At 45.3% G+C, this 23,879-nt stretch overlaps 1 protein-coding gene across 3 annotated transcripts in view; it reads right to left on the bottom strand.

Moving 5' to 3' along the window:
• Nucleotides 1-800: 800 nt before the first annotated feature.
• aldocb (aldolase C, fructose-bisphosphate, b) overlaps nucleotides 801-23,879 on the bottom strand; it is a 38,648-nt gene continuing 15,569 nt past the window's right edge. For all 3 annotated transcript variants that reach the window (XM_038814748.1, XM_038814749.1, XM_038814750.1), the window contains exons 2-9: nucleotides 20,461-20,597; nucleotides 18,372-18,583; nucleotides 16,122-16,176; nucleotides 11,043-11,203; nucleotides 7,174-7,257; nucleotides 6,017-6,191; nucleotides 2,296-2,495; nucleotides 801-956 (exon numbers count right to left, since the gene is read on the bottom strand). In XM_038814748.1, coding sequence (XP_038670676.1) covers nucleotides 861-956; nucleotides 2,296-2,495; nucleotides 6,017-6,191; nucleotides 7,174-7,257; nucleotides 11,043-11,203; nucleotides 16,122-16,176; nucleotides 18,372-18,583; nucleotides 20,461-20,572 — 1,095 coding nt within the window. In that variant the 5' untranslated portion in view covers nucleotides 20,573-20,597 and the 3' untranslated portion in view covers nucleotides 801-860. The remainder of the gene's footprint in view (nucleotides 957-2,295; nucleotides 2,496-6,016; nucleotides 6,192-7,173; nucleotides 7,258-11,042; nucleotides 11,204-16,121; nucleotides 16,177-18,371; nucleotides 18,584-20,460; nucleotides 20,598-23,879) is intronic.

Below are 23,879 nucleotides of genomic sequence, written 5' to 3'. Positions count from 1 at the left end.
AGGCAAAATGGCTAGAGATGAGAGGGTAGTTAGAGAAGCCAGAGGATTGCTGATGTCACATTTGAAGGTAATGTTACTGGGGAAACATTCCACCCGAATGATATAAAATCAAACATTTTTAAATGAATGAGACAGCAGAGTTTGTTCAATATCTTTATTGTAACTATTTATCAGAAGATGTGGAGTGAGTACAATATAACTATATATATATATATATATATCACAAAATACTTTTGAACACAACACTCAATGCTCCCATGTAATTGCAAGTACACAAAAATATATCAACAGTGGATTTCTCTTGTGGGGCAGGGAGAGATCACAAGAGCACTTTATGGAACCAATTCTGACTTGCGTTAGTTATAATTACTGTTATACATTTGTGTACAGTCACCTCCTATATTGTAATGCTCACTTTGGAAGCCACAGCAACACATTCACATCGTGAAGGGGCAAAGTGAAGCTAAGCTCTGACCTAAAAGTGGTTATTCAGGGAATAAAATTAGTTGTTCACCACAAGCCCAGGTGATCAAGGGGCAAGGCAGCTAATTCTAAAACATCTTCAAATCTTTCAGGGAAAAAAAATGAAATAACATTTGTTATATTTGAGATTGCAGCACAGCCATTAGAGGGCAAAGTCAAACTACAGGAACCCCAGGAGGAGGAGGATACGGAACATGTGTTGCTATCAGCACTCCCAAGGGGTAAATCTCAGCCACACAGCAATATAATGCAGGCAGTGAGGGGACAATATACAAGGTTAGCAGAGGCTGTGGGTCAGCAAATCACGAGAAGCCGAATGAGAATTTAAAACTTTTTTCATTCCATTTTTATTATTTGTATTTTCTCGTGGCTTCCTTTCAGTAGGCATGGTTTTCTACATAGAGAGAGTGGCTAGCTGCCCCATCACTCTCGCCGCTGGACTCATACTGCCCCAGAGAAGCCAAACTGTTAACCTAAAAACAATGAAAACAGATTAAAGCACAAAGTATGCTTCAAATACATATTTTTTTTAGGTTTTACAGAAAGTAACCATAAACACCAAAGAACTGTACCGGTTAAAAGCAGGAGCCCTGATCCCATCACTGTCCCCATGGCTCCTCACTCCACAAACTAAAATCAAAGTCACCATAACTCCTACAGTCACTGATGTACACTGACTCTTGGTCTGGTGGACAACACCTCTGATTTAAAATTCTCATCCTTGTGTTACAACACTGGACTTTATCAGTCTAACTGCATTTTAAAATTCCTTCAACTCCAAACAACTCTCTGGGAAGGGGGATGGCAGCTTCTTGCGGGAGAGCTCAAATGGCCTGGTTGCCATGGGGGAAGAAACTCTAAACTGACAGCTTCTACACTGGGGATATCTGCTTTTTGAGACAGATACACAAGGCAGATACTACCCTGTGGAGCAACCAAGCAGCTACGCAGGAGTAGATTATTCAGCCCATCAAACATTTTCTTGAAATTATTTTTTATGGAACGTGGGCTTCGCTGGCTGAGCCAGCATTTGTTGCCCATCCCTAATTGCCCTTGAGAAGGTGGGGGTGAGCTTCCTTCTTGAACCACTGCAGTCCCCGTGGTGTAGATACACCCACAGTGCTGTTAGGGAGGAATAGCCAGGATTTTGACCCAGCGACAGTGAAGGAACGGTGATATATTTCCAAGTCAGGGTGGTGAGTGACCTGGGAGGGAATTTCCAGGTGGTGGTGTTCCCATGTTCTTTTTTATTTGTTCATGGGATGTGGGCGTCGCTGGCTAGGCCAGGATTTATTGCCCATCCCCGAGAGCCAACCACATTGTATCTGCTGCCCTTGTCCTTCTAGATAGTCATGGGTTTGGAAGATGCTGCCCAAGCCTAATCCTGAGGGGTATTGACAGGTTCGATGTGGACAGGACGTTTCCTCGTGTGAAAGAATTTAGTACGAGGGACCACTGTTTTTTAAAAAAAGCAGTCGCCCATTTAGGACAGAGGTGGAGAATGTTTTCCGAGTTGAGAGTAGTTGAAATTCTCTTCCTCAAAAGGAAGCACAGTCTTTGAATATTTTGACGGCTGAGCTAGATAGATTCTTGATAATTAAGGGGGTGAAAGGTTATAGAGAGTAGGTGGGAATGTGAAATTGAGGTTACAGTCAGACCTGCCATGATCATATTGAATGGTGGGGCAGACCCGAAAGGCTGAGTGGCCTACTCTTGCTCCTACTTCTTGAATGTAAGTACCCCCTGATTTAGCTTTATAGCCATCCCTCCCCTCAAGTACAGGGTTGAAGGTGAGACAGGAACCATTATTACCTCAGCACGCTTCATGAACTCGTCCTGCGCCGCCTGCAAATTGTCCTGCTCCCCATGCCAGGCATTCAGTGCAGAGGCCTGTAGAGCTCGGCCAAAGGAGAAGGTGAGTGCCCATGGTTTTGGCAGTGGACATTTGTTGATGGCATTGAGGTGGATGGTGGCTTCCTCCTCACTTTGCCCTCCGGACAGGAAAGTGATTCCTAGGGGAAAAGTAGAAGAAAAGCCAGTCTAAAATTATAGTGTGTACATACTATGTTTGTCTTGCCATATGATTTCCAATATGACTGAGGTTGATGGAGTTCTGTGCATCAATGTAAACCTCTCACAGTGACAAAGAATAGAGTGCAATTGGACAGCTTCAGAAGTTTCTAATAAGTTTGTACATCATTAAAATGTGTAAAGAAGGGGCAGCACGGTGGCACAATGAAATGAAATGAAAATCGCTTATTGTCACGAGTAGGCTTCAATGAAGTTACTGTGAAAAGCCCCTAGTCGCCACATTCCGGCGTCTGTTCGGGGAGGCTGGTACGGGAATCGAACAGTGCTGCTGGCCTGCTTGGTCTGCTTTAAAAGCCAGCGATTTAGCTCGGTGAGCTAAACCAGCCCAATGGGTAGCATTGCTGCCACACAGCGCCGAGGTCGAACCTGGGTCACGGTCACATTCTCCCCCTGTCTGCGTGGATTTCCCCCTCACAACCCAAAGATGTGCAGGGTAGGTGGACTGGCTACGCCAAATTGCCGCTTAATTGGAAAAATGAATTGGGTACTCTAAATTTATTTTTTTTGAATGTGTAAAGAAGAGGGCAGCACGGTGGCGCAGTGGATAGCACTGTTGCCTCATGGTGCCGAAGACCCAGGTTCGACCCCGATCCCTCTCCATGTAGAGTTTGCACATTCCCCCCATGTCTGCGTGGGTCTCACCCCCACAACAATGTCCCTTATTTGAAAAAAAGATAATTGGGTACTCTAAATTTATTTATTTTTAATGTGTAAAGATGTAATTATCCAGCATAACAGCATTAGAGATAGGAGGAGCAGACAGCCCATACAGCCTGTCGAGCCTGATCTGCCACCATTCAACATGATCATGGCTGATGCTGGGCTTCAGCTGCACTTTTCTCCCACTCCCCATATCTTTCCATAGAACCACTGAACCCCTACAATGCAGAAGGAGGCCATTCAGCCTATCGTGTCTGCAGCGACTCTCTGAAAGAGTGCCCAACCCAGGCCCACTCCTCCACCCTACCCATAAACCCAGGAACTTGCACATCTTTGGAAATTAAAGGGCACTTTAGTGTGGCCAATCCACCCAACCTGCACATCTTTGTAAATTGGGAGGAAGCCCACGCAGACAGGGGGATAGAACGTGCAAACTCCACAGTCACCAAGTCTGGAATTGAACCCGGGTCCCTGGTGCTGAGGAAGCAGTGCGAACCACCAATTCCTTGACACCAAAAATCTGTGTTGAATATATTCAATACTGAGGCAATGGTACATCCACAACCCTCTGGTGTAGATTTCCAAAAATCCATAACTGTTTGAAGAAAGAGACCCCTAAATGAAGTTCTTTATCCGGAAACTGTGCCCCATTGTTCTAGATTCCCCAACCAGGGGAAACAACATCTCACTATGAACCCCATCAAGCCCCTTTATAATCTTGAATGATCACCTTTTATTCTTCCAAACTCCAGAGAATATAGAACCAAGTTACTCAGTGTCTCACTCTCCATAAGACAAAGCTCTCATCCCAGGGAAAAATAGAACATAGAACAGTACAGCACAGAACAGGCCCTTCGGCCCTCGATGTTGTGCCGAGCAATGATCACCCTACTCAAACCCACGTATCCACCCTATACCCGTAACCCAACAATCGTAAACCCACGCACACACGGGGAGGACATGCAGACTCCGCACAGACAGTGACCCAGCCGGGAACTGAACCTGGGACCCTGGAGCTGTGAAGCATTTATGCTAACCACCATGCTGCCCTTAAATGTAGTGAGCCTTTGCTGCACTACCTCCAATCCAAGTCAAAACAATTTTTCAATTTGTAAACTCTTCACCTCAGGAATGATGACTCTGATGAATAGGTATCTTTTATGTTAACACACACTTTAAACACAGAATTAACATTAAATAAATAAGGGCGCATGGCATGGTGGCACAGTGGTTAGCACTGCTGCCTCACAGTGCTGAAGGCCCGGGTTCGATCTGAGACTCGGGTCACTGTCTGTATGGGATTTGCACATTCTCCCCGTGTCTGCGCGAGGGTCACCCCCACAACCCAAAGATGTGCAGGTTAGGTGGATTGGCCACGCTAAACTGCCGCTTAAATGGGGAAAAAAATAATGGCAGGTAAAATATAAAAAAATAAAACAAAATCAAACAAACAACTCTACAATTACCAGTTGAACAGTTGTTACATACAAGAGGAAAAACCTTACCTCACTATTTACACCTGTCGCTATATATTTTCCAATTAAGCAATCCAATACAGTTCAAAATCCTCTCAAATAAAGTTAACAAATCAGGGTTACTTTCTGTTCTCTGTGCAAACTTTAGAAGAACGACCCTTTCCGGAAAAACCTGAAGTTCCTTCTAGCACACTTTGATCCTAGCGAACTTCCAAAACCTACAGACAGACCTGGCTCCTCCCATTAATTACATCATCTCTATCCCACTAAAGCTGTCCCATGACCTGCTTAGCGAGAACTAAACACACAACCCCTCAAATTATCTGCACCCCAGGAAATCTCCAGAAATGTTCCCTTAGCCAGCTCTGTAAAAAGTTAATGGTTAAAATCAATGATCCCACCTTTTAGGACCCCTTAATCACAACCCTTAAAATTTTTTAGAGTACCTAATTACTTTTTCCCAATTAAGGGTCAATTTAGCGTGGCCAATCCACCTAACCAGCACATCTTTGGATTGTGGGGGCGAAAGCCATGCAGACACGGGGAGAATGTGCAAACTCCACACGGACAGTGACCCAGGGCCGGGATTCGAACCCAGGTCCTCAGCACCGTAGTCCCAGTGCTAATTACTGCGCCACCATGCTGCCCCCTTAATCACAACATTAACAGACACACTGCTGGTATGTATTTGAACTCCAGGGTTTTTCCATAATATTAAAGCAATAAAATATAATGTATAACAATTTCTTACATTCATCACAAAGCTCTGACAATCTTGCTTTTATATTTCTGGCTTGTTTACTCTCATTCTATTTTTTCCCCTTTCTATCATCTTGTGGTGGTCCTTTACTGGTTTTTGAAAGACTCTCAATCTGCAGACTTGTTTTTATTATTTGCATTATAAGACTCCTCTTTTTAATCTAATACTATCCTCAGCTTCCTTAGTGTGACACTGCTGAGCTGGGGCATCATTTTTCTGGTTAACTTGCTGTCATGAGTATGTTGACCCCTTCAGTCACCTAGTCAGTGTGTGTCAGCCAGCTGCATGGTGTGATTCTCCAGTGACCATCTTCCATGCCATCAAGGGTAAATACCAGTCCTCTGACTTGCATCAAGCCTTCAATCATTTCAAATCACTGCACTCCACAATGTAACAATTAAGAGGGAGGCAGCTTGTGAAAAATACTAATTTATGCCCAAAGATAGCTCAGTGAAACTACACAAACGTTCTCTACTCCCCATTATTAGACATCTCACATGGAGGACCAAACTCACCAAGGTAAACCTTTCAACTGGGATCCACATACCTGGGACAGCAGGTGGGACTGTGCGTCGCAGCGCAGTAACTGTGGAGATGGCAACCTCCTCTGGGCTGTACTTGGTAGGGCAGGCATGGCCTGCAGTCACCATGTTGGGCTTTAATAAAGTGCCCTCCAGATAAATGTGGTGATCACTTAGAGCCTTGTAGACTGCCCCCAACACCTGAAACACGAAAAGCAAACACTATAATTCACAACGGTCTGGTACAGAGAACCCAGTTCCCTTTTAGTTCTCCATGATGCAGAGATTAATGGCAAGGAATTTGTCTGCATCTATTTTCAGGTTGTGAATTAGTCATTCTTACAATGGGTGCCCCGACCGAGAAGCCCAAGACTGGCCCACAATTGGGCCTTATTATAATAGTTCAGGCAAGTAGCAGAGGCAGCTCCCTCATATCAGCATGTTCATTTCATGTAGCGTGCCTCAGGTAAGGCAGGGGGTCCACCTGGCAGAATTTTAAAGGAAATTGAACTAGCATTCTTGATGTCAGCCGATTCCAAGATTGTATCCCCCATTGGGAGAAGCCCAGCGGCTGCCCTACAGATCCGAAGTGGCAAAACATTCATTACATGTCTCATTAATGAAGGTTAGGAACTAGCCTGAAAAACCAGACATAGCCAAAATGGCACCGGACATTGTTCCCCCTTTGGGTCTCCCTGAGGAAAAATGCTTAACCTCACCTTATTGCTCCTTTATTCTAGCTGGAAAATTGCTGAGACAATAACTGATTTCTACCTTGATTTGTTGCTCCAAGTGCTGCCTCAATAGTCCCCTTCTCTGCCACATATATCCTTCACATGGACTTTACATGATCCACCATTGGGCTATCTTTAATTGCTTCAGAACTGTGTAAATCTTCAAAGTGATGTGTTCTCAAGAGTTTGCTTGCATTTATTTTATTTTCCAATTATGTTATTTTCTGTCATTTTACATGAATCAGGTTTGCATTTCATTTCTCTTCTAATTTGCAAATTCCATTTTTACCTCCTGTCCATGGTTAAGATCAGTCTCTGGCTCTCCAGCCATTTTTCTTGATTTTCATTGACCAGTTGTTTACAATATAACAGAGACTGAAAAGTACCGAATTGTCCAGAAACCACTTGAGACAGTTTTTGAATGATGCCAAATAAATCCCCCAACCAACCTTTTCAGTGACATACTGGCATCGCTTCAGATCATGGTCCCCATCAGGAAGGATCTCAGGCTCCACAATGGGAACAATGCCATTCTAGAACAGAAAGGAGGAAAAATGGTGAAGATATGCAGCGATCCTGAACCCCACCTCCAGGAATCAGAACCTCCAAACCACTCAGGCATGGAACTTTCCCAAGGGTGGCATGGTGTCACAGTGGTTAGCACTGCTGCCTCACGACGCTGAGGACCTGGGTTCGAATCCCGGCTCTGAGTCACTGTCCGTGAGGGGTTTGCGCATTCTCCCCGTGTCTGTGTGGGTTTCACCCCCACAACCCCAAGATGTGCAGGAAAGGTGGATTGACCACGCTAAATTGCCCCTTAATTGGAAAAAAAAGAATTGGGTACTCATGAAACTTTCCCCATTACCTGTACTATCTCGCCTTCCAACACACTAATGGACACACAAGAAATAGGAGTGGGCCATTCAAGCCGACTTTGCCATTCAATGAGACCATGGCTGATCTACTTCCAACACCGTTTTCCCACACTTTACCCATATCTCTTGACATTTGTAATACGTAGAAATCAAATGATCCCCATCTTGGACATACTCAACAAATGAGCCTTCACAGTCCTCTGGAACAGAGAATTCCAAAGATTCACTACCCTGAGTAAGGAAATTTCACTTCATCTCAAGTCCTAAATGGCCTGCATGTGACCTGGCCTGGTACACTGAGACTCCGTCCCCTGGTTCTGATTCTAGAAGTAAATCCAAAATCCGGACAATCCAATCCTGCTTTTCCCCCCTCCATTTTATTCTTTCCTCTCCTGAAGGTACAAATTGGTTTACAAACCTGCACAAATACATTCCAATACTTTGCCCAAGTGGCCAGTCTTTAGATATATGGATCACTGGAATGTCTTCTGGGGAAGGTGGGACAGGTTACACCTGAACTGGAGGGGCACCAATATCCTGGGCGGGAGGTTTGCCAGTGCTCTTCGGAAGGGCTTAAACTAGTATGGCTGGGGATGGAAAACCGGAACAGCAGACCAGTAAATGTAGAGTCTGGGGAAAAAATGAGACCAGATATATATATATATATATATATATAGTGCAGTGCAAGAGCAGGCAGAGGGAAGCTGCAGGGCTCAGCGGAACTGTAGGTCTGGAGTGCATTTGCTTCAATGCAAGAAGAATAACAGGTAAAACAGATGAACTGAGAGCCTGGATTACTGCATGGAACTATGATGCAATTATGGAGACATGGTTAAAGGAGGGACAAGACTGGCAGCTTAACATTCTGCGATATCGTTGTTTTAGACAGGACAGAAGGGGAAACAAAAAAAAGAGGTGGGGGAGCTGTACTGCGATCACAGCTGTGTTGAGGAAGCACACATTGGAGGGACCTTGTAGTGAGGAATTATGGGTGGAACTAAAGAATAAGAAAGGTGAAATCACAATGTTTGACGTGTACTATAGACCTCCCAACAGCCCGCAGGAGACAGAGGAGCAGTTGTGTAGTCAGATACTGAAAAGATGTGAAAAAAGGGTAGTTGTGATGGGTGACTAACTCCCCCCATATTGACTGGGAATCCCTTACAGCCAGGGGCTCGGATGGAGAGCAATTTGTTAGGTGTTTCCAGAAGGGCTTTTTGATCCAGTATGTTGACAATCCAACCAGGGAGGGGGCCATACTAGACTTGGTATTGGGGAATGAGTCTGACCAGGTGATTGATGTTTCAGTGGGGGGGCATTTTGGGCTGAGCGACCATAATTCCATAAGATTTTGAATAGTCATGAATAAGGCAAGAGCGGCCCGTGGATGAGGGTGCTTAATTAGGAGAGGGCCAATTACATTCAAATTAGACAGGAACAGGGGAATGTGGATTGGGAGCGGCTATTTGAGGGTAAATCCACGTCTTACATGTGGGAGGCTTTTAAAGGCCAGTTGATGCAGGACAGGCAAGTCCCCGCAAAGATAGAATGGCAGGATTTGGGAACCATGGATGACAAGGAAAATTGTAAGCCTAGTCAAAAGGAAGCATGCAATAGATGTGGGCATCTAAAAACTGACAAAACCCTTGAGGAGTACAGTGAAAGTAGGAAGGAACTGAAACATGGAATTAGGAGGGCTAAAAGGGACCATGAAAATGTCTTTAGCTAACATGGTCATGGAGAATCCCAAGGCTTTTTATGCATATGTTAGGAGCAAGAGAAATGTAGGCCCACTCAAGGACAATAGAAATGAAATGAAATGAAAATTGCTTATTGTCACGAGTAGGCTTCAATGAAGTTACTGTGAAAAGCCCCTAGTCGCCACATTCTGGCGCCTGTCCGGGGAGGCTGGTACGGGAATCGAACCGTGCTGCTGGCCTGCTTTAAAAGCCAGTGATTTAGCTCAGGGAAGTTATGCAGGAAGTGGGTGAAATCCTTAATGAGTACTTTGTATCGGTATTCACCAGGGAGAAGGAGATGACGGATGTTGAGGTCAGGGATAGGTGGGTGAACGCACATATATCAAGGGAGGAAGTGTTGAGTATCCTAAATTGCATTAAGGTAGACAAGTCCCCAGGGCCGGATGGGATCTATCGATGGTTACTATGGGAGGCTAGGAGAGAAATAGCTGGGGGCTTAACATATATCTTCACATCCTCTTTGACCGCAGGTGAGGTACCAGAGGATTACATTGTTCCCTTGTTTGAGAAAGGAAGCAGGAATAATCCAGCAAATTATAGGTCGGTGAGTCTAACATCAGTGGTGGGAAAGCTTTGGAAAAGATACTAAGGGACAGGAATTATTGCACATTTGGAGGAAAATGGACAGACAGCATGGCTTTGTAAGGGGAAGGTCATGACGTACCTACCTGATTGAGTATTTTTGAAGAGGTAACAAAGAACATTTCTTTGTTCTTTGCCAGAGTATTGCGGGAAAAAAGAGAAATGTCAAAGTTTTTCATCTGGCACTCATCAGGACATTTCACCAGAGTACCAGCAGAAGGGGAAAACGACAATTTATACTGTAGGAGAAGAGAGTACCAATTGGTTGACAAGTGGATTCTGATTGGTAGAGGTGTTATCATGAACAATGTACCAGTTGATGGTGACTGACAGTTAACTGAAATTTAGACCAGGCAACTTGACTCAGATTGGCCTGTGAATGGCTGTCTCTTACTTTGTTTTGCTGAAACAGGCACACTGTGTACACGTTCTTCCTGTCTGCAAACAGGGCCCTCTGTATATGCGTTGGGATTCCGAGTCATTCACCAGCAACTGGTGCATTCTCCATGGCAACACCTCTACCAATCAGTCTGCTTGTTAACCAATCAGCACTCTCTTTTCATACAGTATAAAATAGTTGTTTTCCCCTAACTTTGGTATTCCTGCAAAGTGTCCTGATCACTGCAAGATCAAAAGCTTTGACAAATCCCTTTTTCCCAAGCAATACTCTAAATACCAAACTATTACTTGTTGGGAATTTGGCAGACTATTCAGTCATGGAATCAATCAGAGGCTAGTGTAGGACACAAGGAGTCTTCAGGCAAGGAGACTTTCAGCTGCATCACTGGACAGTGATTGGGAGTGCCGATTCTCCTCTTCACAGGGAAATGAGAGAGCCCATTGTCGATTCCTTTAACTACTCTCGCCGAGATGGGTTAATTCAGGACAGAACACCAAGTCTTCCTACTTAGCAGGAATTTCCTCCCTCCCGCTCTCCACCCCAGCTTGGGTGTACTTTAGTTTGCAGGGGACCGAAGCTACTCATTATTTCCAAGTGTCTGTAAGTTGAAAGTCAGAAACTTCACATTGGGCCGATGTGGTACCGACTGGAAACAGATTCTACAACCATCATCTGCAGTTCACACATTGGTCCCAGTTTACCTGTTGGCAGATACTAGCGTAACGTGCCAAGACATTGGCATTCTCAGCAATAGCAAGGGCGGATGGAGTTGTGTCACTGATCTTCAAGACACAGCGCCACTTTGCAAAGTCTGCTCCATCCTTCTTGTACTGAGCACAACGTTCTGACAGTCCATCCAAACCTAGAAAACAAACACAGACTAGCTGTCACACACTGCCCAGTTCAGGCACAGGCACAAGAACAAAAATACAAATGTGGTGGTATGAGTGGGAGCACTGCCATTGGTGCAGAGCATTGGTTTCCCATTGGCTCTGGCTGGTCATGTGCCTCTTGTCTGATTGGCTGGGACTAGTCATGTGACTGCTCACCAATTGGTCGAGAGGCAAGTAGACCCCGCCTCCGAGGCGGGGTATAAGTAGCCAGGTTTCCCGGCGGTCGGCCTTTCTCTGTAGTCGACCACCGGGCTAACAACTAGCTGATTAAAGCCACAGTTTGGATCTTCATCGTGTCTCGCGTCCAATTGATGGTACATCAACAAACACCAAGCTTTATTTCTGTTATAAATAGATTTCTATTTTAATTCCGTAATGCAAATCAGGACAAATCAAATGGTCTCTGGAAGGACCCCATTCTGCTGTTCCAGCAGCAACTAATACACAACCTGGCTGACCAAAAATAGACCTTTCTTCCCCTCTATTTATAAATTTAGAATACCCAATTTTTTTCCCCAATTAAGGGGCAATTTAGCGTGGCCAATCCACCTACCCTGCAAATCTTTTGGGTTGTGGGGTGAAACCCATGCAGACACGGAGATAATGCCAAAAATAGACTTTAATGGAAATATTTGTCTTTTGTTTCTGAACAAGGGCCTTGAAATGAAAGGAAAATGCATTGGAAATTGCTAGGTGGCTGCAATATATTGGTGTGTTCAGTTGGAGCAATTCTCACTCAAGTCCCATTTGAACGATTTGAGCACAAAATCCAGGTGGACATCCCTTTGCAGTACCGAGTGGGTGCTGAACACCTTTTGGTGTTAAAATCAAGATCTCAGACGGTACTCTCTGACCTCCCAGCTGTGTGTTTCTGAGTAGGGGAGGTGCCACATTGTTTGCTGCCAGTAAGATTCTCTGCTGTCAATGGGAATTGCAATTGTAGCCACTCTACGTCACCGGGAATCTAGCAGGTGGGTATGCGCAGTGGGCAGGGCCAGGGAATCCCACCACCAGCAAACTGCCAAAGAATTCCAGCCTCATCTGGATGTAAAAATATCTGAAATTATGTGAAGACCAAAGGAGATCTTCCCAGCGTCCTGAGCAACATTTATCCCTCAGCCAACATAACATTAACTGGTCTTTATCTCAGTGTCCGAGAGACTTCTACATTGAAATTCAAATATATTAAACAGGCTGTAAAAGACCAAGTGTGACTGCATCGAAAATGGTCAGCTTGATACAAATGGTAACACCTCAAAAAGATCATGAAAACTAGATTCAAACAAAAGAAATTTCTGGAAACACTCAGTACAATATCACGTATTTACAGACTGAATAAATTCAAGTACTTCTCGCCTGTACATACTGGCCTACTAAGTCTGTCCTGTCCCCACGAGGCACAGAAAAACATGATGGACACCTCCAACCTCCAGGTTAATTTTAAATTTAAGCACATACGATGGACCCATAAACAGCATGTACAAGTGCAAAGCTTTCAATTCATAGCAGATTAACTGTACTGAGAAGGGAATGTCCTGTTGCCATGAACCCAAGGCAGAAATGCTGGGAAAAGCCCGGAATTAAATCTGGCACCTTCTAAGAGACATACCACTGGGTACAGCAATGAAAACTCATTCCCATTCATGCCAATAGCTTCACCCCGACAGCCCAAATTGGAAATCAGAGATCTTGATCTATGGGTCACACTAGATGGGGCATTTCGTGCGAGCCAATAGGGAAGCCATTGATTCCAGTTGACTGGAAATTGTGCTTAACGATTCATTTGAATGAGAGCGGGGGATCCTCAAGTGTCAGCATCCTTCTGTAGCCACCTGGGGTGGCCACGTCCCGATTACAAAATGGACACTTTGCAAAGAATGATGGGAAAAATGGACAAAGCTGAGAAAGCAAGCAGGTGCAAGGTTTATCTGTTGATTGGAGTTGCAGCTCCCAGACAAGAGCGATACTTCAAAGCCATTAGCATACTAATGAGCCATCTCTGGGGACAAAAGAGAAACATTTAGGTAAACGATACCAAAGCAGACACCCCAGCGCCAGAGGAGACGAGAACAAAGCCGGCCAATGGCCACCTAGGGCCCGCTCAGCAATCAGGGCAGCCACCCCTTTATTGGAGGAAATCGATACCAATGATCAGGATATGGTCCAATTAATTAGGACCAAGTTCAAGGCCCGCCCAAAAGCGTGCAAAGCCCCTTTGGGTATAAGAAGAAGCCCCCAAGAGAATCGTTCTTCTTGGTCTTGGCTCTCAGCGAGGAGAGACCTGCCCAGCAGCTGCACCAGAACAATAAGTCCAAAGTCAACGCACGCTATGAGATTGACGTTCCTAGCTACTATTCCGTACCAGCTCATCCCCAACAGCCTCAGAACTGGACAACGGCCATTGTTCCTCTGACTGAGTGGGTGCCCGAAGCTAAGTATAGGCTTTAGTAGTAGTGATAGTTTAGTTGGTAGAGTTTTGTGCATGAGTATATTTGACTGTATGCATAAATAGACGAGCATTGATTTTGAACTTATTAACTGGTGTATCGAGTCTTTGATCAGTATTCGGTTTTGAACCTTGTGGCGGTATCGAAAGATACCTGGCGACTCTTGAGCAAACGTAATTAGAATTAATGAAGGCGACCATATTAGCCGCCATAAAGAGAGCCAATTAAAGAGAGAACACAACGAGCTACACTTCCCTGCCTCATGGTTGCTCCATTTGAAAATGAAAAGAAATTAGTCTGGGGAAATTCCATTGAATCCACGCCAAACCCACTGATAATAAAACAAGGCCATAATCAGACAGTGTCTGATTATCAGGCAGTGCAGTGATAATCATTGCTGGAGTGCAGAATTTCTCAAATGTTTCAGGAAACAATACAGCCTGGTTCAATGAACTAGAGGATGTTCTCCCAGGTATGGTATGGAGTAACAAACCAGGCAATTCAGAATTTCAGTGGGAGAGGAGACTTTAATCAGGATTGGAACGGAGCTTGGGAGGATTCCAGAAATTCTAAGTGAATGGGAAGGGCTGAGTCAATCAGACAATAGGGATCAGCATATTCACAAATGGACAATAACTGCTTAGATCCTGTACCCCCTCTAATCACAGCACACAGATCTTTTACCCTTCCTGATTACACCAGAGATGCTGGTCATATTAGGCAGATCCTGGGACTTCTGGTGACGGCAGGCGGAAGGCAGCCGCGTAACGGAGAGCTCCTGCTCGGAAACGGCATTTTCGGGGCTTTAAACCCGCTCCCAGGCTCCATGACGCAGAAAAAGCAGGCAGAGGGCGCGTAGAAGCCACACAGGAGGCACAGCAGAAGAGGATGTCCAGGATCAGCAAGAAGACGGCCATTAAAAAGACAGCTGAGGGTCCGCCGGGGAATGGAGAGGTCACCACGGGGTCACCAAGGAAAATGGAGGCTGGAGCACCAGGGGAGGCCGTATTGGTTACGGCTGAAGAGATAACCAAGGTGATGGCTGCAGAATTCGAAAGGCAGTTTACAAAACACCTGGAGGCAATGAGGAAGGAGATGAGGTAGGTTTTGAGTGTGCTGGTGGAGGAGGCGATTTCCCCGGTGAGGACGGCGGTGGCGAGAGCAGTGGGGGAGGTGCGGGAGCAAGGGGAGGCGCTGAAGGAAGTGGAGGAGACATTATTGCAGCACGGTGATCAACTTACCTCGATGGGGAAGGAGATGCGGAAGGTGATGGAGATTAACAAGGATCTGCGAGGAAAAATGGAAGAGCTGGAAAACAGATCCAGGCGACAGAATTTGAGGATTGTGGGGCTGCCCGAAGGAGTTGAAGGGCCGAAGCCGACTGAGTATTTCGCCGCGATGCTGGTGAAATTACTGGGGGAGGGGGAGCATCCCTCCCAATATGAACTGGATCGGGCTCATCGGTCGTGGAGGCCTGTACCAAAGGTGAGTGAGCCGCCCAGGGTAGTGACTCTGTGCTTCCGTAGGTAGTGTGAAGGAGAAGGTCCTGTGCTAGGCCAAGCAGAAGCGGGTGGTGCAGTGGGCTGGAGCTGGTATACGTGTATACCAGGACTTTACGGTGGAGCTGGCGAGGAGGCGGGCTGCTTTCAACCGGGTGAAGAGGGCACTGTACATTAGCAAGGTGCAGTGCGGCATTATATGTCCAGCAAAGCTGAGGGTGACTTACAAGCTCAAGGACTTTTATTTTGGAAAGGCGGAAGCAGCGGAGGAGTTTGCGAAGGCAGAAGGACTGTGGCAGAACTGAGAAATGGCCATGTGCCGATGTGACCTCATGACTGTATTTTCTTCTATTTTGTTTCACTGCGTGCGGGTGGATGGGCTAAAGGAGCCAATGTTGTATATATTTGGACAAGGAAAGTGATGGGACTTGCACTTGAAATGAGGGTTCTTTGGGGTGTAGGTGGATATGCGGGGTGTGTGTGCTAAAAGGGGATTTCTGGGCTTTCCTAGGGCCGGGCAAGGGGGAAAGGGACCCAAGTGGGGGCCTCCCCGCTGGCCGGTTTAAGCCGGCCAGTGAACGGGAGTGAGAGGCTATGGCCATCGGAGCCTGGCAGAACAGGGTTCAAGGGGTCTAGCCGGGGTGGAAAGTTGGGGGGAAGGAACCGAGGTTGGGGGGAGGAGTTTTACATGAGGTAGTGGATGGGAGGAGTTGGAGAGGGGGGGGTGGTTTACAACTCTTGGGTATCACATACGGCACTCTTTCAGAGGTTGGACGCCGTTGAGTGGGGGGGGGGGGGTGGGATCGTTGTTATTGTTAAGGGGATTGACTTTGTATTTGTTACCGTTTACTGTCTGTGGGTGGGGTGTAAACTTTGGAGGAAAATGTGAAAATGGAGAATAAAAACATTTATAAAAAGAAAATATTAGGCAGATCCTCTACCTTGAGTGGTGGTTTCTCCATTGGTTCCGGCCAAAGGAACAACACCTTTATCAACCTGGAAATACAGGACAGAGAAGTCTCAAGTTTCAAATACAATATTGATAGTTATAATTTGTCCCAAATATTCAACAAAACATCCAAATAATTTTTAACGAGATGTTTGAGAATCTTGTACCCTGTTAATTTGTACGCCATTCTGATGCTGATATTTCAGCTCTCATTTTGAAAAAGCATCCCTCCCTTTGACTTGTATATAAATTGTTCAAAGATATGTACAAGCCAAACCTCAGGACTGGTGAAGGGTATATCACTGCTTGTGGCACACAGGATTATATATGGTCTCAGTTATACTGATTCCAATTCCCCGCAGAAAGGATCAAACTCAACCCCAGATAGCAAGAAAGACTGCAACTCAGGAACTAGACAGGTTTGATTTTTGCTGGGCATGGGTATTGAGAGATAAGAAGTGAAGGCAAGTACAGATCAGCCATTGTTGTAACCTGCATAGGCCTCATTCAGCTGGAGATGATTGTTCCCTGGTGCTGATTGAGTTGCGAGTTAACCAGCATGAGTATAACAGGTCAGCGAGTACCCAGAGGGTGTAACTAGGTCCTGTGAAAATACTGCTTTTATGCTGAATAAACATCTTTCTTTGAACTCTTTAGACGTACAGGGGAGATGTCAGAGGTCGGTTCTTTACACAGAGAGTGGTGGGTGTGTGGAATGCACTGCCAGCAGAGGTGGTGGAGTCAGAGTCATTCGGGACATTTAAGCGACTCTTAGACAGGCACATGGACAGCAGTAAATTGAAGGGGTGTAGGTTAGGTTCATCTCAGATTAGGATACGTGGTTGGCACAACATCGTGGGCCGAAGGGCCTGTACTCTGTTCTACGTTCTAGAATGGCAGAACAGGCTCAAGTTTCTTTGCTAATAGTGATATTGTGATAATATCACAAGACTAGTAATCCAGGCCAATGCTCAAAGTACATGGGTTCAAATCCCACTGGAATAGCTGGTGGAATTTAAATCCAATTATTTATTTATTTTAAATCTGGAATATAAAGCTAAGTTCAATGATGGTGAACATGAAATTATCAGTGACTGTCAAAAACACATCTGTCCAGAATAGCTGGTGGAATTTAAATCCAATAAAAAAAAAATTTAAAATCTGGAATATAAAGCTAGACTCAATGGTGGTAAACATGAAATTATCAGCGACTGTCAAAAACACACCTGTCCTTTAGGGAAGGAAATCTGCCGTCCTTACCCTGTCTGGTCTACATGGGACTCTGGATGTAGCCCACCCTTTATTGCCCTAGAACTGGGTGGCTACCTCAGCAATTTCAGAAGGCAGTTAAAAATCAACTGGTGATTTCCATATCCCATGAGAAATATAAAAAGGTAAACCTACATGTGAATCACTTATATTTGTTTTAATTCGGGTTCAGGGAGATTGGATCAGTGAGTCAGTTGCACTGATCACTTTGATTTTCAGTCCTGTTGTGTGAAGTAATACCTGAACTAGATAGTGGGCCAAGAAGCATCATCACGTGTTACTAAATTATTTTCAATTCCTCCTGTGCTATTTTCGGCAGCTGGTGTCCCAGCAGACTGCAGACCAGAAGGCTCAGGGAAAAGAGAACGTGCAAAAGCTTTACGTCGCAAACCCCGCATAAACATTCCCAGTGGAGGCCTTGCTGGTCTGCCTCATCAGAGGCAGGAAAATCTACAACCAGGGAACATGGCACGTCATTTAATACTGAGAAGAGGAGAAGTTTCTTCATTCAAAATTGGGGAACCTTAGGAATTCCCTAGCCCAGAGGGCAGTGGAAGCTCAACCATTGAGCACGATCAGACAGAAAATCAATAGATTTCTGGATACCAATGATTCAAGGGATAGATCAGGAAGATTGAGAGAGATGATCAGCCAAGATCTAACTGAACGGCGGAACAGGCTCGCTGGGCTGAGTGGAGCAATCCTGTTTCTGTGTTCCTAAAATCCACCTCACTCCACAGAGAAGATGAATATGTGAAAATCTTTAGAATCCGCCACATGCAGCAAATTTGAAGTCCAATCTGTAAACATCACTTGTGCAGAATTTGCTAGTACTGAGTTCCAATCCTCCCTTGCCCTATCTTCCCCCCCCCCCCCCCCAACATGGGGAAACTGCTCACTGTTGTCACTCCCTAGTGGGTTGTCTAGCATTTTGAAGTTCTCAAAGTGATGAACACACATCCTGATCATTTACCTTGATCCCTACAACAATATCCCGATCTTTGATCACATTTACAAAGGGTGTCCCGTCATCAGTGCTCTGATACAAAGTTTCATGGAAGAAGATGACGCCTCCGATAAAACTTTTGACTCGGTCATCAGCAGTCAGCAGGATCTGCCGGTAAGTACGTCGGTTCTCCTCAGTATTCTCCACACCAATCTGATTCAGACGCTTGGCCATGCTCCCTAGGAAAAGGAATAGGAAACTACTTAGTGAAAGGTAAATGTACAGGCTCAGTGATGGTGCTGTGGACACATGTGGGTAGTACCAGTTACAGACTCCAGGGTCCAGGTTCCATTCCAGGCCTGTACCAAATTGGCAAATCTCAACTGGAGCAGCATCGAAAGTCAATTGGACCCAGTACCCGGATATAAAGAGAGATATTTTAAAAAAGACTCCCATCCACAATTATATTCTCTACTGGAATAAGCACATCAAGTGAGTGCAACAGAGAAAAGCAAATCAGACTTTGCTATGATACCTCCCCAAGTCACCAGCCAAAGTATTGATGTGGGAACACAACCCAGCAACGAGGAAATGGATTTTAGGAGATGAGAAGCAACAAATACAAATACCCACCATCTCAAATGCTCAACAGAACAGAGATATTTGCATATACTAAAGAATAGTTTGGCCCTATCTACAGAGTTCTCTTTGAAAGTATTATTTTGCTCAACCACAATTCCCCTGCCATTAATCCAATGTTAAATTTTAGGTTTCAAACCTTAATTGTAGCCTTCAGTTACAATTAGAAATACAAACTCCCAGGCAGCACGGTGGCACAGTGGGTAGCCCTGCAGCCTCACGGCGCCGAGGTCCCAGGTTCGGTCCCGGCTCTGGGTCACTGTCCGTGTGGAGTTTCCACATTCTCCCCGTGTCTGCGTGGGTTTTGCCCCCACAACCCAAAGATGTGCAGGGTAGGTGGATTGGCCATGCTAAATTGCCCCTTAATTGGAAAAAATGAATTGGGTACTCTAAATTTTAGAAACAAAATTTAAAAAATACAAACTCCCAACTTACCTCGTTTTAGGAGCAGCAGAAACCCACATTGTGAGTTTTGTGAACTATCAGCAGATCCCTGGTTCCACTTCTACATTCCCCAATGGAGACAGGCAAGAGAATGTACACAGGTGTACAGAGTTCACGGTCTCCTCAAACCAACATTATCAGGTCAAAGCACCAAAGAGTATTTGGAATAAAAAGCACACCACCATTAACTGGCTAGACCTTCACAGGTTCCAGTGGCTTCAGGGCACAGATGACCCCTACAGACAGTTTACTGCCCAAAACGCACAAAAAGATTTCATAAAATCGGTAAACTTAGAAGCTGCAGTCCATGAACACAGTGATGTGCTGTTCAACCCATGTGATGGTTTAGCCAACAACACTGGACCCAGGGTTTGGATTCAATGTTCAGTGCTGAAAAAGGGGTGTGTAGGGCAGCACGGTGGCGCAGTGGTTAGCATTGCTGCCTCATGGCGCTGAGGTCCCAGGTTCGATCCCGGCTCTGGGTCACTGTCCGTGTGGAGTTTGTACATTCTCCCCGTGTCTGCGTGGGTTTCGCCCCCACAACCCAAAGATGTGCAGGGTGGGTGGATTGGCCATGCTAAATTGCCCCTTCATTGGAAAAAGAATGAATTGGGTACTCTAAATCTATTTAAAAAAAGAAAAAGGGGTGTATGTTGATGAATTCATTAGTCTGCTCACATTGACACTTTTGATACCCTCCCATCTAACATACTATGGAGCAGGAAGGAGTTCCTCAAAACTAGACAGAGACCAATAGTTGGGAGTGTTTATTTCTGAGACTTGTGGGGAGATTCCTTTTGTGCTGCTGCACCTCTCATTGGTCCAACTGGTTAGCCTTCTTTCCTCAGGTCACAACAAGCAATCTGTTAATGTGCCCCTGCTTACACAACACACATTGAGCTGGCATTTCAGCAGACATTAGTACACATATAAAGAGAGAGATGGAAACTGACGGCTAATTCTCTTGTACTATCCTCTTCCCCCCCCCACCAATAACTCACAAGCAGAAAAGTAAAAGGCAGTGAACACTAACCCACAGACTCATCAGCAGCTAGAATCCCCTTGCCAGGGGAGGTGATCTTCAAAGCGATATCAGACAGCTCCTTCTTCTGGGCTGGGGTGAGTGCATGAAATTGGTACGTCATCTTCTAACCTTGTGTGTGGCCAAAACTGAAAGAAAGTAATGTTAAAAATCACAGGTCACTCCCAGAACAGCATATTGGTAAATATGAGCCCTCTTTCCCAGCGTCTGGCAGCAGTACTGAAGACTTGTGCCCCAGAACTTGCTGTGCCCCTAGCCAAGCTGTTCCAGTACAGCTACAACACTAGCATCTACCCGGCAATGTGAAAAGTTGCCCTGTGCACAAAAGGCAGGACAAATCCAACCTGGTCAATTACCATTCCACCAGTCTATTCTCAATCATCAGCAAAGTCATGGAAGGGGTTATTGATCTTGCTATCAAGCTGCAATTACTCATCAATAACCTGCTCACAGACACTCAGTTTGGGTTCTGCCAGGGCCACTCAGCTCCTGACCTCATTACAGTCTTGGTTCAAACATGGACAAAAGGACTGAATTCCAGAGGTGAGGCTAGAGTAACTGCCCTTGGTATCTAGGCAGCATTCGGCTGGGTGTGGCTTCAAGTAGCCCTAGCAAAACGGGAGTCAATGACAATCGTTGAAAACGCTCTGCTGTTGGGAGTCATACCTGGCACAAAGGAAGATGGTTGTGGTGGAGATCAATCATCTCAGCTGCAGGACATCACAGCAGGAGTTACTCAGTGTCCTCGGCCCAAACATCAATGCTTCATCAATGTCCTTACTTCCATTAGAAAGACAGAAGTAGGGATATTTGCTGATGATTGCACAATGTTCAATACCATTTGTGATGTCTCAGATACTGAAGTAGCCCATGTGCAAATGCAGCAAGACCTGGACAATATCCAGGCTTAGGCTAAAGTAGCTTGTAAACTTTGTGCTACATTAGTGCCAGGCAACAATCATCTCCAACAAGAGAGAATCTAACCATCGCCCCTTGACATTCAATGGCATTACCATCACTGAATCCCCCACAATAAACACCCTGGAGGTTACAATTTGACCAGCCAAAAAAATACTGTGGTTATAGAGGTGGTCAGAGTCTCAGAATGCTGTGGTGAGTAATTCACCTCCTGACCTCCCAGAGCCTGTCCACAAGACACAAGTCAGGTGTGTAATGGAATTCTCCACTTACCTGGATAAGTGCAGCTCGACTCCATCCAGGACAAAGCAGCCAATGTAAATGGCACCCCATCCACCACCTTCAAAATTCACTCCCTCTACAGTGGCAGCCGTGTGTACCATCTACAAGATGCACTACAGTAACTCACCAAGGTTCCTTAGTCAGCACCTTCCAAACCCAAGATCACTACCATCTAGAAGGAAAAGTGCAGCAGATACCTGGGAACCACCACCACCTGGAGGTTCCCCTCCAAGTCACTCCCCACCCTGACTGGGAAATACTTAATTGGTCCTTCACCATCACTGGGTCGAAATTCTGGAAACTCCCTTATAGCACAGTAGGTGTGCCTACACCAAATGGACTCCAGCGGGGCAAGAAGACAGCTCACCACCACCTTCTCAAGAACAATTAGGGATGGACAATAACTTCAGGAGGGATGTCCGAGGTAGGTTCTTTACTCAGAGAGTGGTTAGGGTGTGGAATGGACTGCCTGCTGTGATAGTGGAGTCGGACACTTTAGGAACTTTCAAGCAGTTTTTGGATAGGCACATGGAGCACACCAGAATGACGGAGTGGGATAGCTTGATCTTGGTTTCGGACAAGGCTCGGACACAACATCGAGGGCCTAAGGGCCTGTTCTGTGCTGTACTCTTCTATGTTCTGGCATAACCAGTGATACTCACATCCTGTAAATTAATTTTTTTTTTAAAAAACATTCACAACCCTCAGATACTGAAGCAGTCTGTCCATAAACAGCAAAAGCTGGACAGTGTTCAGGCCTGGACTGGTGGGGAATGTAACTGTGCCAGGCAATGAACATAATATCCCAACAAGAGAGAATCTAACCATCTCCCCTTGACATTGAATGATATTACCATCGCTGAACTCCCATAATCAGCATCTTATCGATATCAACATCGGGTGGCACAGTGGTTAGCACTGCTACTTCACATCACCAGGGATCAGAGTTCAGTTCAGGCCTTGGATTTCTGCATGTGTGGAGTTTGCACTTCTCCCATTGTCGGCATGAGTTTCAAAGAATAAAGAAAATTACAGCACAGGAACAGGCCCTTCGGCCCTCCCAGCCTGCGCCGATCCAAATCCTTCATCTAAACCTGTTGCCTATTTTCCAAGGATCTACTTCTCTCTGTTCCCCGCCCGTTTATATATTTGTCTAGATCAGGGGTGGGCAAACTACGGCCCGCCAAAGGTCTTTATGCGGCCCACCAAGATCAAGTCATAAAAAAAAAATTTTTAATTTTAAAATTTAAAAAAATATATTTTTTTTAATTTTAAGGTTAATGGGGGGGGGGGGGCTGTTGGGTTACTGGTATAGAGTGGATACGTTGACTTGAGTAGGGTGATCATTGCTCGGCACAACATGTGTTTCATGTGAAGTTTCTACTTTAAAATATTAATTAATAAAAATTAATTGCTTTTTTTTCTTTAAAAACCTTTTATTTTGGCTATTTTAAATATTAATTATTTTACTTAATATACTATGCGGCCCTTTAAAATTGTGAATTTCTGAATGTGGCCCTTGGATGGAAAAGTTTGCCCACCCCTGGTCTAGATGCATTTTAAATGATGCTATCAAGCCCGCCTCTACCACCTCCACTGGCAAAGCGTTCCAGGCACCCACCACGCTCTGCGTAAACAACTTTCCACGCACATCTCCCTTAAACTTTCCCCCTCTCACCTTGAAATCGTGACCCCTTGTAATTGACACCCCCACTCTCTTGAGAAAGCACCCTCTCTAAAGCCTCCACATCCTTCTGGTAATGTGGCGACCAAAACTGCACGCAGTATTCCAAATGTGGCCGAACCAAAGTCATATACAACTGTAACATGACCTGCCGACTCTTGTACTCAATACCCCTTCCGATGAAGGCAAGCATGCTGTATGCCTTCTTGACCACTACATTGACCTGCGTTGCCACCTTCAAGGTACAATGGACCTGAACTCCCAGATCTCTCTGGACATCAATTTTCCCCAGGACTCTTCATTAACCGTATAGTCCACTCTTGAATTGGATCTTCCAAAATGCATCACCTCGCATTTGTCTGGATTGAACTCCATCTGCCATTTCTCTGCCCAACTTTTCAATCTATCTATATTCTGTTGTATTCTCTGACAGTCCCCCTCACTATCTGCAACTCCACCAATCTCAGTATCATCTGCAAACTTGCTAATCAGACCACTTATACCTTCGTCCAGATCATTTATATAT

This window comes from Scyliorhinus canicula, chromosome 12 (assembly GCF_902713615.1).
Source record: "Scyliorhinus canicula chromosome 12, sScyCan1.1, whole genome shotgun sequence".
NCBI classification, from domain to species: Eukaryota; Metazoa; Chordata; class Chondrichthyes; order Carcharhiniformes; family Scyliorhinidae; genus Scyliorhinus; species Scyliorhinus canicula.
The sequence above is the reverse complement of the archived record's forward strand: the minus strand, read 5'-3'. Positions and strand labels throughout refer to the sequence as shown.